General features: G+C 55.7%; 1 protein-coding gene across 1 annotated transcript in view; it reads right to left on the reverse strand.

Annotated features, from left to right (window-relative positions):
- SLIT1 (slit guidance ligand 1) overlaps nucleotides 1-15375 on the reverse strand; it is a 200359-nt gene that overhangs the window by 23000 nt on the left and 161984 nt on the right. The window contains exons 19-25 of the mRNA XM_075533452.1: nucleotides 14213-14356; nucleotides 10085-10251; nucleotides 9138-9270; nucleotides 6275-6343; nucleotides 5730-5801; nucleotides 3263-3334; nucleotides 2374-2445 (exon numbers count right to left, since the gene is read on the reverse strand). Of these exons, the coding sequence (XP_075389567.1) occupies nucleotides 2374-2445; nucleotides 3263-3334; nucleotides 5730-5801; nucleotides 6275-6343; nucleotides 9138-9270; nucleotides 10085-10251; nucleotides 14213-14356 (729 nt within the window). The remainder of the gene's footprint in view (nucleotides 1-2373; nucleotides 2446-3262; nucleotides 3335-5729; nucleotides 5802-6274; nucleotides 6344-9137; nucleotides 9271-10084; nucleotides 10252-14212; nucleotides 14357-15375) is intronic.

Raw genomic sequence — 15375 nt, forward strand, 5'->3', positions numbered from 1 at the left:
TAAAACACTATTCAGTTCTCGGAACCAGGGGGCACTTTACAAACAATGAATAGGCTTCACGTGGAAATATTAAATATTACTCTGTTCTTATGGGAATGGAGGAAGAGCAGGCAAGCAGCCAATCACAAAAGGACAAGTCTGGCACTACTACTATACAGGGGTGGGGGCAGAGACAAGATAAAGGCTGTTATCCCCAAAGGAATAGACTTTGGGGAGTGTCAACAGGGGGTGGGGTGGGGCAATGACAAGGGAAGAGAATGGGCTAGCCCAGAGGTCGGCAAACGTTTGAGAATGAAGCGCCAACCCTGTCCCTCGCTACAATGTGAAGGTCACTTGCGAGCCCTAAGTATATTTTTACAACTGACGCAATCGCCGTTATCTAACTGATATCCTTTAGAATGTTTCAGTTTTACTCCAGAGCCACATGCACATACGGAAAGAGCTGCCTACAAAAGAGCCGCCTATGGCTCTGGAGCCAAAGTTGTACTGACCCGTGGGCTAGACTGTGGACAGGCATTCACTTGGGTGAAGTGGGAGAAGAGATTGGGAGAAGGGAAATCAAGGAGTGGGTGAAGGGTGGGGGATGTTGATTAGTAGTTTATGAACTGTTGCATATAAACTTGACTATCCAACATGTAAAACTTTGCCTGCTTCACGCTAAAAACTGTCATAAAAATAAGGGAAGCTGACTAAAGGCAAACAAACAAGCAGACAGTAGCCGGCTGCACGTTTGAACGGCAGGCACCGAGAAGAGAAGCAGGGGCTCAGTCCCTGGAAAGACACGCCTGCTCTCATGTCGTGGGGCTCAGCCCCGGATCCAGGAGGAGTCAAAGGGGGCGAACTGATCCCAGAGCAGCCACCATCCCGACACCCAGCAGAGCCTTGGGCACCTGCTCTCAGGAGAAAAGCCACTGCCACCTCGGTCCTCAGAATTCCTCAGGACGGCTGCTCACGTACTTTAAACCCACAGCCCCAGTGGCCAAGCACCCATGGAGACATCCCTGTGAACAGAGCGAGGAGCGGGAAGCAACTCAGTCCCCGCTTGGCCTTGGTCCAGAGTCACTGGTTCCAGCCGGGTGGATTCTCGCCTCCTCCCTCCCACTCAGCCTCCAGCTTTCTAGGAATTCTCTAAAACTTAATTCTCCTGGCCTCCCCTTCCACCTACAGAGTCCAAAAGCCTTCTGAACAAGGCACACCACGCCCTTCCTCAACCAAACCCTCACGTGCCTCCCCAGACTCACTGTTTGCCGGGCCACACTCGTCATCCAACCCCACACCCTATGCCCCGCAGCAGACAGCAGAGTGGTCTTCAGCACATGCTGTTCCCTCTGCCTCCAACGGCCTTCTCCACCTTCTTCAAATGGCAAACTCCCTAGGCTTCCTCAATGGCCTTGCTCTGGCACCTCTTCTGAGCTGCCCCGTCCTTTGAATGTTCCTTGGAATACCCCAGATGGCCACAGAGGGCAGAATCCTTGTGTGAGAAACTACTTTAGCACCTGACTACCTGTGGCAGGCAACTCAGGACATGCTGCTAGAGACCAAAGAGTAAAGGCCAAATGAGGAGTTTTAGGATCAGAGAGACCTAAGTTCAACCTTCTCTCTATTATTTCTTTACCTTCATGACCTCCCAAACCAGACGGAACTCACTGCCACCAAGTCCATGCCAACTTCTAGCCACCCTTAGGGCTGGATAGACCCACCCCTGTGAGTTTCTGAGATGGTTACTATTTATGGGAGTAGAAAGCCCGCTCCCACAGAGCAGCTGGTGGTTTCAGACTATGGACCTTTTGGGAGGACCTGGGGAAGCTATTTAACTTTTCAGAACCTGAGACTATAAAATGGAAATTATGAATCTGACCCCTTAGAATAGAACCCTCTCCCACTCCCAGTCCCATGACAGACATCACTAATCAATTGCTATGCTGTTCCCACGGAGTCAGTCCAGACCAGGCTTGGGGTGGTGGTCAATGAAGTTGGATGTAGGAGCCGGGGCTTTAGAGTCAGAAGGCTCTGTCACCTTCTCAAACTTCTGGGGCCTGCCTCCTCTGGTGTAGAATGAGGATAACCATACCCATGGTACCCAATTGTTCTAAGGATTGGATTCGTTCATGTAGGTGCAGTGCTTAGTGCCCAAAAACCAGTTGTCACCGCTTTCACTGCTTGGAAAGAAACATGCCCACATGCCATTGCGCGAGCTCACGGGCCACTCCCGGAGAGGGGAGGCCCCATGAGGGCGCACCAAGGAAGCTCACAGGCATCGATGCGGGAGAAAAGCAACAAGCTCTGACCGTCTCGGGAGGAGGGGGTCTCCTCCGGGATTCAAGTTCCGTCTAAATCCAAAGACACTCATAGAATTCAGCCAAAGGTACTTACAGGTGAGACAGGGAGGTCACATCGGCAAAGATGCCCTCTGGCAGGGTGGCGACATCGTTGCCGTGGAGGGACCTGAGCAGAGAAGAGGCCATTGGGGGAATCATTTCAGAGTCGGAGATGCAAGAAAAAAATGGATGTAGGGAATGCTCAGTCCACTGCTGAGAGGGGGCTAGTCCTTCCAATCGCTCAGGCAATGACAGGGGAGAGGGCCCCACTTAGAGTCCCCATCCTTCTAGCCACAGAGGAGGGAAGAAGAAAGCCGCCACAACCCAGGCAGACCAGCCTGCCCTCAGCCCTGAGGGAGAAAGGACTCTGGGTTTACAACCATGGATATTTCCAGCACTCTCTTTACAGCAAGACGGAGCGCACGTCCCTTCGTTCCTCCTCCAACCTTTCTGCTAAGGCGGTTAGTGCCACCAGCCGTCGGGTGAAGCTGAAAGAATGTCACCTTGTCTGGTTTGGGACTGAAAAAGGATTCATGCACGAATCCCTCAGGACCTTCACCACAGACATAACAGAAGGCTCTGGTCACAGGCAACCCCTTGTGATGGGGGCTCTTAGGGGGGAAAAAAAGGTTCACAAATTTCTTGCAAGCAAACATTGTCAATGTGAACAGTGTCTCAAAATGAGGAGTTAGCTTATCGTGGATGTTCCCCGCCTTCCCTGCAAATACAACGGGGGGAGACAGCCACCCCTCCTTCTTAAACACTTCTCCATCCATTACTCAGCTCCTGAGGGGTTCTCATGAGAGAGTCCAGGTCTCCCCGCTCTGGGCACCGCCTGGGCCATGATGGAGTCGCAGGAATGCGGAGGTTTCTGCCCTCCAGACAGGAGGCAGGCCCTCTGTGGGGCAGATTTCCCTGAGGAATGGCGCTCTGGGGGTACTTACAGCAGGCGCAGGGAGCGGAGCCCTTGGAAAGCCAGGGGCGGGATGCACTGGAGGGCGTTGTAGCTGAGGATCCTGTAGGAGGGGAGGAAAGGACAGGAGTCACTGCCCTGGCGCTCTGCAGGTGGGCAGCACAACACCCAGTCCCGAGATGCAGACAGCAGCCTCCTCCTGCTGCTCCTCCTTTGCTCAGCAGCCTCCTCCTGCTCTCTGAGAAGGGGCAGAGCTGTGGGTTCCATGCAGGCTGGAAGCCAACCGCCCATCCAGCCATGCCCTCTTCTTGCCAGTCAGTTCCTCCATCTGGAAGCCGTGATAGGAACAATGTCAATTATATAGGGTTCTTCTGGGGCCTGCACGGGACAATCCAGCCCTTAGCCCCATGCCTGGCCCTCAGGGAAGGGGCAGCATCCAGGAGTACTGGCAGGATCCCCTCTGAAGTCAGCCAGAGGCCATTGGGGGAGCTCACTCCCCATCCATCATTTCCAAACAGGAGGGAGGTCGGCCCTAGGCGCCCATGTCACCCTTAGGGAAGTGCAATGGTGAGGAAGCTCCCCCACCCTGATCCCCATCTTCTGGATGAGGAACTGAGCATCTGTGAGTTGAGAGAGCTGTCCTCGGGGGTCACAGTTAATGAGACGCTAAGCTGAGACTTTAATTGGGCTTCTCGGTTCCCAGGGTCCAGGCTAAACCATGCTCCTAAAACACCCCAAACTGCATCAAGGGTGGCCAGTGGCAAGAAACGATGCCGGCAGCAAGCCAGACTGGAGACAGTCCAACATCCATCCGCACAAGAAGGGGTGCACAGGCTGTGGTCAAGTCATCGCCCAGAATCCGACTCGGCTATGCCAAGGCATAAAGCACGGGCTCGCACCACCGGCATGGATGAACCCAGAAACAATGCTGCCGCAGGAAGGAGGCCGAGGGGAGGCGCGCACCCCATAGGATCCCATGACCGTAAGCGCCTAGAAAATGCCAACTCATCTACAGGGGCAGACGTGGATTGGCGGCTGCTTGGAGGTGGGGTGGGGAGGGGTGGGGAGGGGTGGGAGGGAGGATTGCCAAGGGGCACAGGAAGCCCTTGATGGAGGGGATGGCTCCAGGGTGTGCACATATGCCAGGACGTACCAAGGCGTACCCTCTAAGTGTGTGCAGCTCACTGACTGTCTGTTTTACCTCTCCTGAGACCTTTGAGACTGGATAGCCTTTTTGTTGGGGGTGGGGGGATGTCCTGGCCACGGTGGGATGTTCTCCGTACGGCGTCTCTGGCATCGACCTGCTAGATGCCAGTATACTGCCCCTGCCCCCCTAAGTTGTAACAACCCCCAATGCTTTAAGATCACCAAGTGTCTTGAGTGGGGGTGACCACCCCACCTTTCTCAGAGAAACACGACTTTAGACCAGAGAGACTTCACACATAGTTTCATTGGGACCCCAGGCATCCTTTCAAAGCCAGGTTTCATCAGGGATAAGCAACCAAGCTTGCAGACTGCCAGCGAGACTTTGGAAAGTGAACCCGTTGACTAGTATAGATCAGTGGAGTGAGCATCTCGCGGTCTTGGGCCTACACTCTGCTCCGGGGGCCTGGCTGGGGCAGGAATCTTTTCCTTTCTGGGTCACACTGCTTAGCCACATGGAAAGTCCTAGAACTTCTTGGCCCATGATCTGTTCCAGGGGATGCTGGGAAGGTGAATGAGATACATTGATAAGCATCAGGAAAATGTATAAGTTAATATGGGTAATACCTTATGACCGCTTGCTGAGACTGTCATGAACACCAGCCTTCAACTGGCTTAGGAGAATGGACGCAGACATGTTCAGAGAACCCCTGCTGATCAAGTTCAACTGGAGACAGTTCAAAGAGCCGTCAACAGTCGGAAGGCTCAGGAAAGGAGGGCTCTCCCTACAAGGGAGTCCCATGTAGTCACTGACCGGCACAGACCACAGCTGCTCAAGGCAGCATGAGTCTCACAGATGACGCGGGAAGCAAAAGAAGACAAACATGAGTATGTGGCATGACTCAATTTCTAGAAGGTATAACCAAACTACATTGTTTAGAAATGCCTAGGTCGGGAGCAACGCTGTAAGGAAAATCATGGAGCTGATCACCCAAAGGCAGAATGGGGGCCCTCTGGGGACAGTGAGAAGCTTGGGGTGGGGCACAGGGAGACACCGGGGAGGCCGGCAGTTCTCTGGCTTCTGTAGACAGGGTGCTAGTGTGAGCTTTGTGATCCTGGGTTACCCTGTGGTGTTTTACTCCTGGCCCACAGTTGCTCTGCATGTACTGCCCTCTTCGCAGTTGGAAATGCGTCCAGAAAGACGCGGAGGCGTGCAGGCTTTGGCGCACCGTGTCCACGGGACCGGCGGGGGCCACACACAGCAGCACTTACCACTTCCAATGTGTGCAGCTTGTTGACCACGGGCCACCTCCCTACTGCCCCCCACGTCCCCCCGCCCCCATGCGGGGACTTACAGGGTGGTCAGCTGGCTCATGTTGGTGAAGGAGGAATTGCTTAAGGAGCTGATCTTGTTGTTACTCAGGTCCCTGAAAAAGACAAAGGCGTCACCCTTCGGGAAAACAGACAACCTCGATCCTGCCTCCCTCAGGCATTGCTTCTACCCCTCCCCAGCTCCCATGGGCCACCAAACTCAAGGTACAGTTGTAGGCGCCACAGTTCACGTTTGGGCTGGGTGCCAAGTTGGGATGAGAAACGTTTCCCACCCACAACCCTACCCTTTTTGTCCTGGCGCCTGCTTTGCAAGGATGACCATCCTTAACAATGAGGATCAACCTCCAGGGAGCTTGGGGAGATGGTACCAGGGAAGCACACAGGAGACGAGAACAGTGCCATTCGCAAGGATGGCCACTAGGTGGCAAAACAATTCTGTGCACACATGTCCCCAGAGGCAGGAAGGCACTGCCCTGCAAGTGGGTCTGGAGCGGTGCTTAGTTAGAAGCCAGTGGCCCTCGTATCCCCTAAGGCATGCCCTGGGCCCACAGGCGGGCCGGGTACTCACACAAGCTGTAGGTACTTGAAGGTGGACAGCTGCCCCGGAACCAGTGTGAACTGGTTCCCGTCCAAATAGCTGCAAAAGAGAACAGAACGGGGTTAGCACACCCCTCTTCACCCGGGGCAGTGCCCGTGTGCCAGGAGACCCTTCCCCTGCAGTCAGGGTCTTCTCCCTCAGCCCCCTCCCCACACAAACTGCCCAGAATCACTTATCAGAAGAGGAAACAGCTAGATCTTGGGTTGGTGCTGCTCAAAGAACTTGGTAAAAGTCACTGAGCCACTCGGTCCTTCTTGACTTCCTTCCCGCCTTCCATGGGCGATGTCTGGCCCTGCCCTGCCTGCCCCCCACCCCTCTCTCTGTCTGCCCCTCTAGCTCCAAATCCACCAATCTGCCAGTCACACTTCTTAGGACCACCTGAAGGCTGATCGTCTACAAGGTTCCCTCCCACCTGTCGGGCTGGGGGTGAGGCCTGTCCAGGGGAGCCCCAGATGAGACTGAGTTCTGTTTTCACCCCAAACCAGCTCCCCTGATGCCGTCAGTACCACAGTGCTTTCCCAGCCATCAGATTCAAAGCGCCTCGGCAGTCAGTCCCAGGCCTGGTGTCTTCCTCCCACAGGTACCTCTCACATCACCCAGGTGCGCACTGTCGACCCCCACACCCCCACCCCACCATACAGTCTCCTGCAGCGAGCGGCCTTCTCAGGCCCCCCACCTGGGCCTCCCCTGGAGCCCACCATGCACATTGCCACCCAACTCATCTCCCTTCAAGCCTAGCCCACCGCAATGCCCCCAATGCTCGGTATTCCTGATGCGCTGACCCCACCCCACCAGCTATCCTTGTCTCATGACTGGAGGTTGCTAAGCTGTGACCCAAGTGCCAGGAGCTGAACCAGGATCCAGCTCCTCCCTCCCTCCCGCCAAGCAACTCACTTCCACCCCTCTCCCCAGCAAAATGGGGACAAGCACCACCAGGCTTTTTACCCACTGCTTTGCAATCCAAAGTAAGCTTCTCTGCCCCCCAACCCCTCCTGCCCCGGTCTCATGTGATCCTCTGAGAGCCTTGTCAACCGCCCAGGGCAGCCTCAATGGACCGCTGAGGAGACCAAGCCCTGGGGAAATCAAGTGATTTCCTCTGTCCCTTCCACGCCCACATACCCAGGGCTGCCCAGGCCCAGAGAAGCTCTGGCGGCCCTGTGGACGAGGCATTGGGCTGCTAATTGCAAGCTTGGTGGTTCGAACCCCCAGTCACTCCTCAGTCGCAAGAGAGGAGGCTATGGCACTGAGAGTTGGAGTCGACTTGGTGGCAGGGGGTGGGCGCTCTGGCCCTGCCAAAGTGGAAACAAGGCCACACGGGGTTTGCAGAATGCTGAGAGACCCGTGGACGGCAAGGAACAGACAGCTCTGTGCTGGAGGAAGCAGTCAGAAAGCACCTTGGAAAGATGGGCCGCGAGGCTTCCTGTCTCACGTACTCGGGACCAGTACCTAAGAGAGACCAATCCCCTGGAGAAGGAAGTCACGCTCGCTGAAAGAGTCAGCAAAAAAGAGGAAGGCTGTGGGTGAGTTGGAGGGACGCAGGGGCCACAACAGCGGGCGCTGTTGGGGGCTGACAGTGCTTTGTGCCGGTGTTCCCATGGTGGCCTTGGGCAAAGCTGATGCCACGGCAGGAGGAGGGGCCAGTGTGCACATGCTTGTGAGGACCAGGCCTCCTCATTCAGTCACCAAAGGCCTACAAACAGAACTTTCTGTGCTCCCCACTGGAAGGAGGCACTCAGCTGGAGAGGTACGCAGAGGGTTCAGGGGCCGGCGCCCCACTCGGGCATATCAATCGACAGCCACACTCCCCACGAGCCTGGTTATCGAAGCGGTCATGACTTCCACAGCACAACACTCAGCACTGACAGGAGGTGGCCAGAGGGACCTGATCACACACTGGGTGGGGGTGGGGGGTGGGGGATGGGGAGGGCAGAGGGTGTGACCTAGAAAGCGCTAGCCATTCATGCTCTCTGACCTGCTATTCCGCTCCGCCCACGTCACGGGTGACTGACAGTAGTGGAAAATGGGAAACAACTGAATGGATTACGGACGATGCACGTTGATGGACAACAGGGGACCAGGAGAGCTTTCCTGCTGGGGTGGGGTGGGGTGGGGTGGGGTGGGGTGGGGGGAGCATTGCTGTTCAGGCGATGAGGCTAACTCTAAAGGCAGCGGTGATTTGTTATCTTCGTTGAGGTGCATGTCTTTCGTACTTCCCACGCTCTATCTGGCTTTCTGCTGCTGGGCGGGCGGTCGACTTCCTCTCCAGCCCCCACGTGGCGGGGAGACCTGCCCCCCGAAGGCTTTCTTGACTGTAATCTTTATGGGAGGAGGTCTGGTGATGCAGTGTTTAAGAGGTGGCCTGCTCACCACAAGGTCAGTAGTTTGAAACCACCAGCCACTCCGTGGGAGAGAGAGGAGGCTTTCTACTCCCAGAAAGAGTGACCATCTCGGAAACTCACAGGGGCAGTTCCCCCCTGTCCTATAAGCTTGGCTGTCATTTTAAATCTTTACGGGAGCACATCCCCGGGTCTTTTTGCAGTGGTGCCTATGGGTGGATTCGAACTACCAACCTATTGGTTAATAGCCAAGGCAGAGCTTAATTTAAAAGGGTGAGCCTTGGCTGTGGGTTGCTGGGGCCTTCCAGTGTCCCTGCAGAGGAGACTCAGGGAGAAGCCTTCTTGGAACCAGGGTTTTCTGCAAAGCCTTAGCCCCCAGCTCCTGCTCAGCTACTTGTTGCTCCTGGGGACTCACTACCTTGTGCTGTTGCCAGGCCTGCCTCCCGAGGCAGTGCCCTCCCTCTCTCATGCCAGGGGAGATCTCTGTGGCTACTCACAGCTCGGTGACATTCTTGGGGACGCCCTTGGGGAGGGCCCGGAGGTGCTTGTTACTGCAGCGCACCACGGTGTCCAGGCAGGTGCACTCCTGGGGGCACTGGGGGCGGGGCAGGCAGCCTGTCTCCTCTTGGCCTAGGGAGGAAGGCAGGAAGCTGGGCATCAGTGGGGGGCTGGGGGACACACACAGGCTTTCCGGCAACCAGGGGCCCCGCCCTGGGCTGTCAGAGCAGCAGGCCCTCTCTGACCCCACCTCGGCCACCGGGTACCCCGTCCCTGCACCCCATCCCCGCTTCCCCTCTGCTGCCTTCACCTGTGATCAGGGCCAGGGCCCCCAGGACTTGTTTCCAGGTGAAAGCAGACTGGGGGGTTTCTCAGGGAGGAGGCACGCAGGGAAGGGGAAGGAGGGCAGCCTGCCATTGGGGCCCACCTGTCTGACGTAACCTCGCTAACAAAGCATTAGAAGAGCGCCAAACCACCCCCTGGAATGCAAGCACCCCGGGGACCGGGACTTTGGGGTTTTCCACCTTCTTCGGCTGTCGGTGGAGCATCTAGATCGGGGCGCCCAGCAGCCCCTAAGGCAGGTTTTGAACGACTAAAGAAATGAAACCCTCCCCATTCCCCCCCCCCCACCGTGACCTAGACCGGAAGTGAGGTCCTCGGGGTAGACACTGTCGGCTGGTGGTTACTGGAGGGATGGGGAAATGGGCGATGCCAGAGCCTGTCTCTTAGTCACACCTCTGCCACTTCGAAATGACAGGACGTGATTGTTCCAATCACCACAAGAAGGTGCCTCCAGGCAGGGGTGACCCGGAAGGAAAAGGGGTGGTCTCGCCCACCCCTGCAGGCCTCTCCACTCAGCTGCCATCAAGGGCACTGCCCATCCTGCCCCCTGACGAGCCCCACCCGGTTGACCCCGTGGTGGCCGCCAGAGAGGCCCCCAAGTTACCTTCCTCACACCTGAAGTCTGGGAAGGCCACGTCCTGCAGGGGGATCTGCCGCAGGAAGTCTGGGTGCTGGCATCGAGGGTTCCCGGTCACAATCTTCCTCTTCCGCAGCCAGTCCCCGAGCCAAGCCATCTGGCAGTTACAGTTGAAAGGGTTGGCCAGGAGGTTTCTGCAAAGGGCGGGTTGTTGGACTGTGGCCGGCACCCTGCTGGCCAGTCTCGGATGCCCCAGCCGAGCTCCTGCCTGCCCAGAATGGTACGACTGGCCACAGAGTACCCCCACACTCTTCCCAAGACAGACTTCTGGAGTCCAGCGACAAGGCTCGCTGACATCCTAAAGAGGTGACACGCAGGCTCTACTGGACACGAGACCCAAGACCCCTGAGTGAGTCCTTTATGGGAACCACCCCGGAGGAGGCCCATCCCCCCTGCCCCCTGGGGCTCCCTCCTTTCAGAGGGGCTGTCCAGATCGGGCTTCAAGAGCCACACACCAAGGTCCACCAACTGATAAAGGGCCTCGTGTACAAAACGCAGCCTGCCCACACAGCAGAATATGTTTCCTTTTCCATCATATCAAGGAATGACCTGCTAGTACTTGCTCCAGCACGGAGATACCTGGAAAGCACTGGGCGAAGGGAAAGGAGCCGGATACAGATGGACAGAGATTATCTGATGCTGTGGATATGAAATACCTCGTTAGACAGTAGATGGAAATCTGTCAGGGGATTCGGAGTGCGTGGGGTAACTACGGATAGGTCTGGGATTTCTTTCTGGAGTAAGGAAAAGGTCTGAGAAGTAGATAACAGCGACGGTGGGACAAGTCTGCGAATTCAGGAAATCCCTGGGTTGCAGAGGTCCTTCAAGGCTGTGTGCTGCTTGCCCTCCTTTTGAAGTGCGTGAGCCAGCTCCCCCTCACCACGAGCCCTTTCTCTCAGTCACCTTCACTTGCTACCCCTGCAGCTTTTACATCATTGAAAACGGTTGGAGCCGCTTCTTGCACTGAATCAAACCCACTACCCAACTCTATAAAGCTTTAATTAAAAAAAAATTTAAATCCAAACAGACCAAGGCTCTCCAATGGCAAGACCACGAACCAAGAACACACACAGTGAAGAAGAACAGAGGCCATGACAGGGACAAAGTGGTGGCAGCGTGAGGTCTGGCAGGGAGAAGCAGTCGGTCACTGTCAGCTAGCACTCACACAACCCTTGAGTCCAACTCTGGGAATATGCTGGTGGGGGCGGGGCCTGGGGCCCCCTAAATTGAAGAGGGGACTTGGAATTGGAGACCGTCAACTGTTTACCTTTACCTTATGGAGGTAACTTCGGAACCCCTGTGATCAGACCATAAACACTCAAGAAGAGCCACGGAGGGATCCAGGAGGCCTCTACCTGCCCTCCTGGACTGACTCTTGCCAAGCCTCCAGTCAGGCCCACAACTCCCCTAAGACTGAGGCAGGGCCAGGAGGATTGGGAAGCCTCTCTGTTGGCCTGAGTACCACCTGCCTCACAGGAGGGAGAGCCAAGAGAATGGGCAGTGGGGACCAAGGTGTCCCTCTGTAGGAGTTACATAAGCTGTCAATTTGAGACTTCAGAGTGAAGGGGTGGAGTTTAGTCTGCCAATCAGCTCGCAGTTTGATGACCTCATTTGGAGGAAATAAGGAGATAAATAGGTAGCTGGAGGTGGGACACATGCTCACTCCCTGCGAGACATTTCTGTGGATAAGACACATGGAGACTCCTGTCAGCCTTGACATGGTTCCACCACCACCGGATCTACAAGACTTCCCACCCACTAGCCTGTCATCTTCCTGCATTCAGTATCATTGCATGTATTGCGTGAGTCTCTAGAGGAATTTATACATTGGTATCAGACACATGGGCTAATAATGGACTCAGGGACTTGATCTCGACTGGACTGGGATGTTTTCTCAATATTCAATTGCTCTTGTATGTAAAGCTCTTTCTTACACACATGAGTATAGATGAATTTGTTTCTCTAGTCTACCTGGACTGACACCCTCTGTCTGTCCTGCCCTAAACAAGTCATGAAGGGCGGAGTCAGAGCCTTACTCCCACGCCTCTTGTTCTCCTTCCTCCTCCAGCCTGCCCTGCTGCTCTCAGGCTGTGGGGCTGCTTTCGAAATGAGACTTCCTTCGGGAGCTGAAGTTTATATCCTGGTCTCCAGCGAGCCTCCAAGGACATGATGCTTGTCGCTGCTGTCACCAACTACCACAGGCTGGGTGACTGAAAAGCAACACAGATGTGTTATCTCATAGTTCTAGTTTCCAACTCCAAAACAGGGCTTGCTGGACTAAAATCAAGGCTATGTTCCTTTCGGAGGCTCTTTGGGAGAATCTGCTCTCTGGCCTTTCCCAGCTTCTGGGGGCTGCTCCCAGTCCTTGGCTCATGCCCCCCGTCTCCATCTTCAAAGGCCGGTCACAGCCAGTAGATTCTTGCCCACTCTGTCTCCTTCTGATTCTGTGTCTTCTGCCCCTCCCACTTTTAAGGAATGGAGCATCTTTGGGAAGCTGTGGCTCTGCCTTCCACACAGCGTCACCACAAAAGCAGCGCAGAGAGTTCTGGTGCTACAGCATCGACCACTATTAATAGGAGGAGGAGGATGAGGGCAGGGACTACAGAGTAGACATGCTCTGAGCGAGGATCTGTGTGCACAGTCATGTCATTCCATGAAGAGGCCGGGAATTATTTTCAGCCTCACTTCACGGATGCAGGAAATGGGAGCTCAGAGAGGTAAAGAAGCGTGTTTGACCAACAAAACAAAACAAAAACCCAGCGTAAAAACAAGTGCTGGAGAGGGTGTGGAGAGATTGGAGCCTCCCACACTGCTGGTGGGTCCGAAGAGATGGACCACCATTGCAGAAGGCAACACAGGCATGCCTCCAACAACTGGGAACAGAAATGCCGGGTGTATGCACTGCAGAAGTAAGAGACAGAACACGAAGAGACATACATGCTCCGCCATGTTCATTGATGACTTCATCTGGAGCCTGTTCACAATAGCCCATCGGTAGAAGGATGGATAAAACAACTTCAGTGCAAACTCACAGTAGAATACTATGCATCCCCGAAATAGGATGAGGCCATGGAGCGCCGCCGGTCCAAACGACAGACCTAAGGACACTGCCAGGACAGTGGCGCAGGAGCGGCAGTGGTACACCAGGTCGTTACGAGTCGGAACGGACTGGACAGCACCGAGCACCAGCCAACCACGAGGCACCTCGTGGCCTGGAGCTCATCATGCTGAGGGAAGTGAGTCAGTCACAGGAGGGCAAGGATTGTGGGAGTCCTTGTAAGGAAAACACTAACACGGCACACAGACCAAAGGGAAGAGACTTTGGAGACTCCCGAGAAGGGAGGAGCGGGGAGGGTGGATGGGGCAACAAGACTGGAGGGCTGTCGGTGTTGACTTGGGTGGGAAGTAGGATGGACGGAGAAGAGAAATCAGGGGGAGGGAGGAGTAGACTACGGGGTGTGAGTGTTGATGACTGACAGGAACGGCTGAATGCAGGGTTTAGGGTCTGAAATGTAGAACCCTTCCATTCAAGTAATAATAACAATAAAACAATCACCCACAGTAAGTGTTGGGGATAAGTTAGTGCACTGAGACCTGGGGCCCCAACGCCGAACTCCTTCTTCATTTTCCCCGCCATGCAGAAATGGCCCCTTGTCCTCTCCGTAACCTACAACCCCCCATGGGAAACTGGCAGTACTCAGACCTCTGTGGCAGAAGGGGCCACTTCAACTGGGCTTTTTTGGTTGTTTTTTTTTTTTTTGCAAAAGAAAAATCTTCGAAAGATGCCTGTAGGGAAGTCAGCCCTCAGCTTCCTACAGACGCCAGGCCACTCTCTGAGAAGCCCCCACCTGCACGGCAGGGCCAAGACAGTCCGGTTAGCCACAGTGTGGCCCTCCCCAGACGGTGGTCATGCCAAGCACAGACGCCTTCTTCAGCAATCAGATCTGCTCCTTGCAATGAACCAACCTAACAGGCCTTCTATAGACGGAAACTGAGCCGAGGCCGCACGGCGCACAGACGCTGGAGCGCGGGACTCCCGGGTCCCACTGGCTGATGCTAGCGCCGCAGTCGCCTCCCCCGAGGGGCGGGACTTACAGTGTGGACAGGGACTGGAGGGTGTCGAAGGCTCCGGGGGAGATGGTGGAGATCTGGTTGTCGTAGAGCGAGAGCAGCCGGACGTTGCGCAGCCCCGTGAAGCTGTCGTTGTGGATGCAGCTGATGCGGTTATTCCTCAGCATTCTGTGGAGAGGAATGGGGGGGGAGACCCAGGCTGTGGCCTGAAAGCGGGAACCAACTGCGCTTGCAGAGCCGCGAGGGAGCATCATGGCCAAGCTGGACCTTGATCACCGGAAAGCTACACGGCCTTGACGAGGAAGTTCTCACCTCCAGACTGTCTCCACTGCTAACGTGCTCTGGCCCCTCCTCTATTCCGTGATCCCCCACATCAATCTGGCCCCACGGTCACTTCCTGGATGGCCACCTTTAGGCTTCACCCCACATGGGCGCCCAAGAGGTTTCCTGAGAGCCACATCCCATCATTCGTCAGCTGACAGCCCAGTGATGGCCTCGCACATGCCCAGTTTGGTGTTTAAACTCCCGGGCTTGTGAAACGCCCTCCAGCCAACCGGTGACCTCCTCAGCCCTGCGGCCCACCCCAACTCTGTTCTTCCTCCCACGCTGCCCTCGGTCACCTCACCGAGCCTGTTCCAGACTCCATCTGGAACTCCCTCATCTATCCCCGCTGACCCTCAAGCACCTGGCTCAGTTCCCCTTCTCAACCAAACCAAAGACAAAGACAGAAGCCCGCCACGGAACGCGCGGCCCACGGAAGACAGAAGCCCGCCACGGAACACGCGGCCCACTGAAGACAGAAGCCCGCCACGGAACACGCGGCCCACGGAAGACAGAAGCCCGCCACGGAGCACGCGGTCCACGGAAGACAGAAGCCCGCCACGGAACACGCGGTCCACGGAAGAGATCACGGTGGTCTGTGAACTTCCCTGAAAGTGTTCAGCTTGACTAGCAGGGCGGATATTTAAGCAGTATTGACTCTTTGCCGAATCAAAAGTCTAAAAACAAAAAGGAACTCAAAGTCTAAACATACCCCGAGGGCCAGTGGACACTGAGCCCCTGCTGGCAGGCAAAGGACTTGGGCAGCCCTTGAGCAATCTGGTTCTACACTCCAGGACCCCTGCAGTGGGCGCTACGCCTCCACCTGGCAAGTCCACTGTGAGGACTTTGTCAGTCATAAGGGGCAA

This window comes from Tenrec ecaudatus, chromosome 16 (genome assembly GCF_050624435.1).
Source record: "Tenrec ecaudatus isolate mTenEca1 chromosome 16, mTenEca1.hap1, whole genome shotgun sequence".
Taxonomy (NCBI): Eukaryota; Metazoa; Chordata; class Mammalia; order Afrosoricida; family Tenrecidae; genus Tenrec; species Tenrec ecaudatus.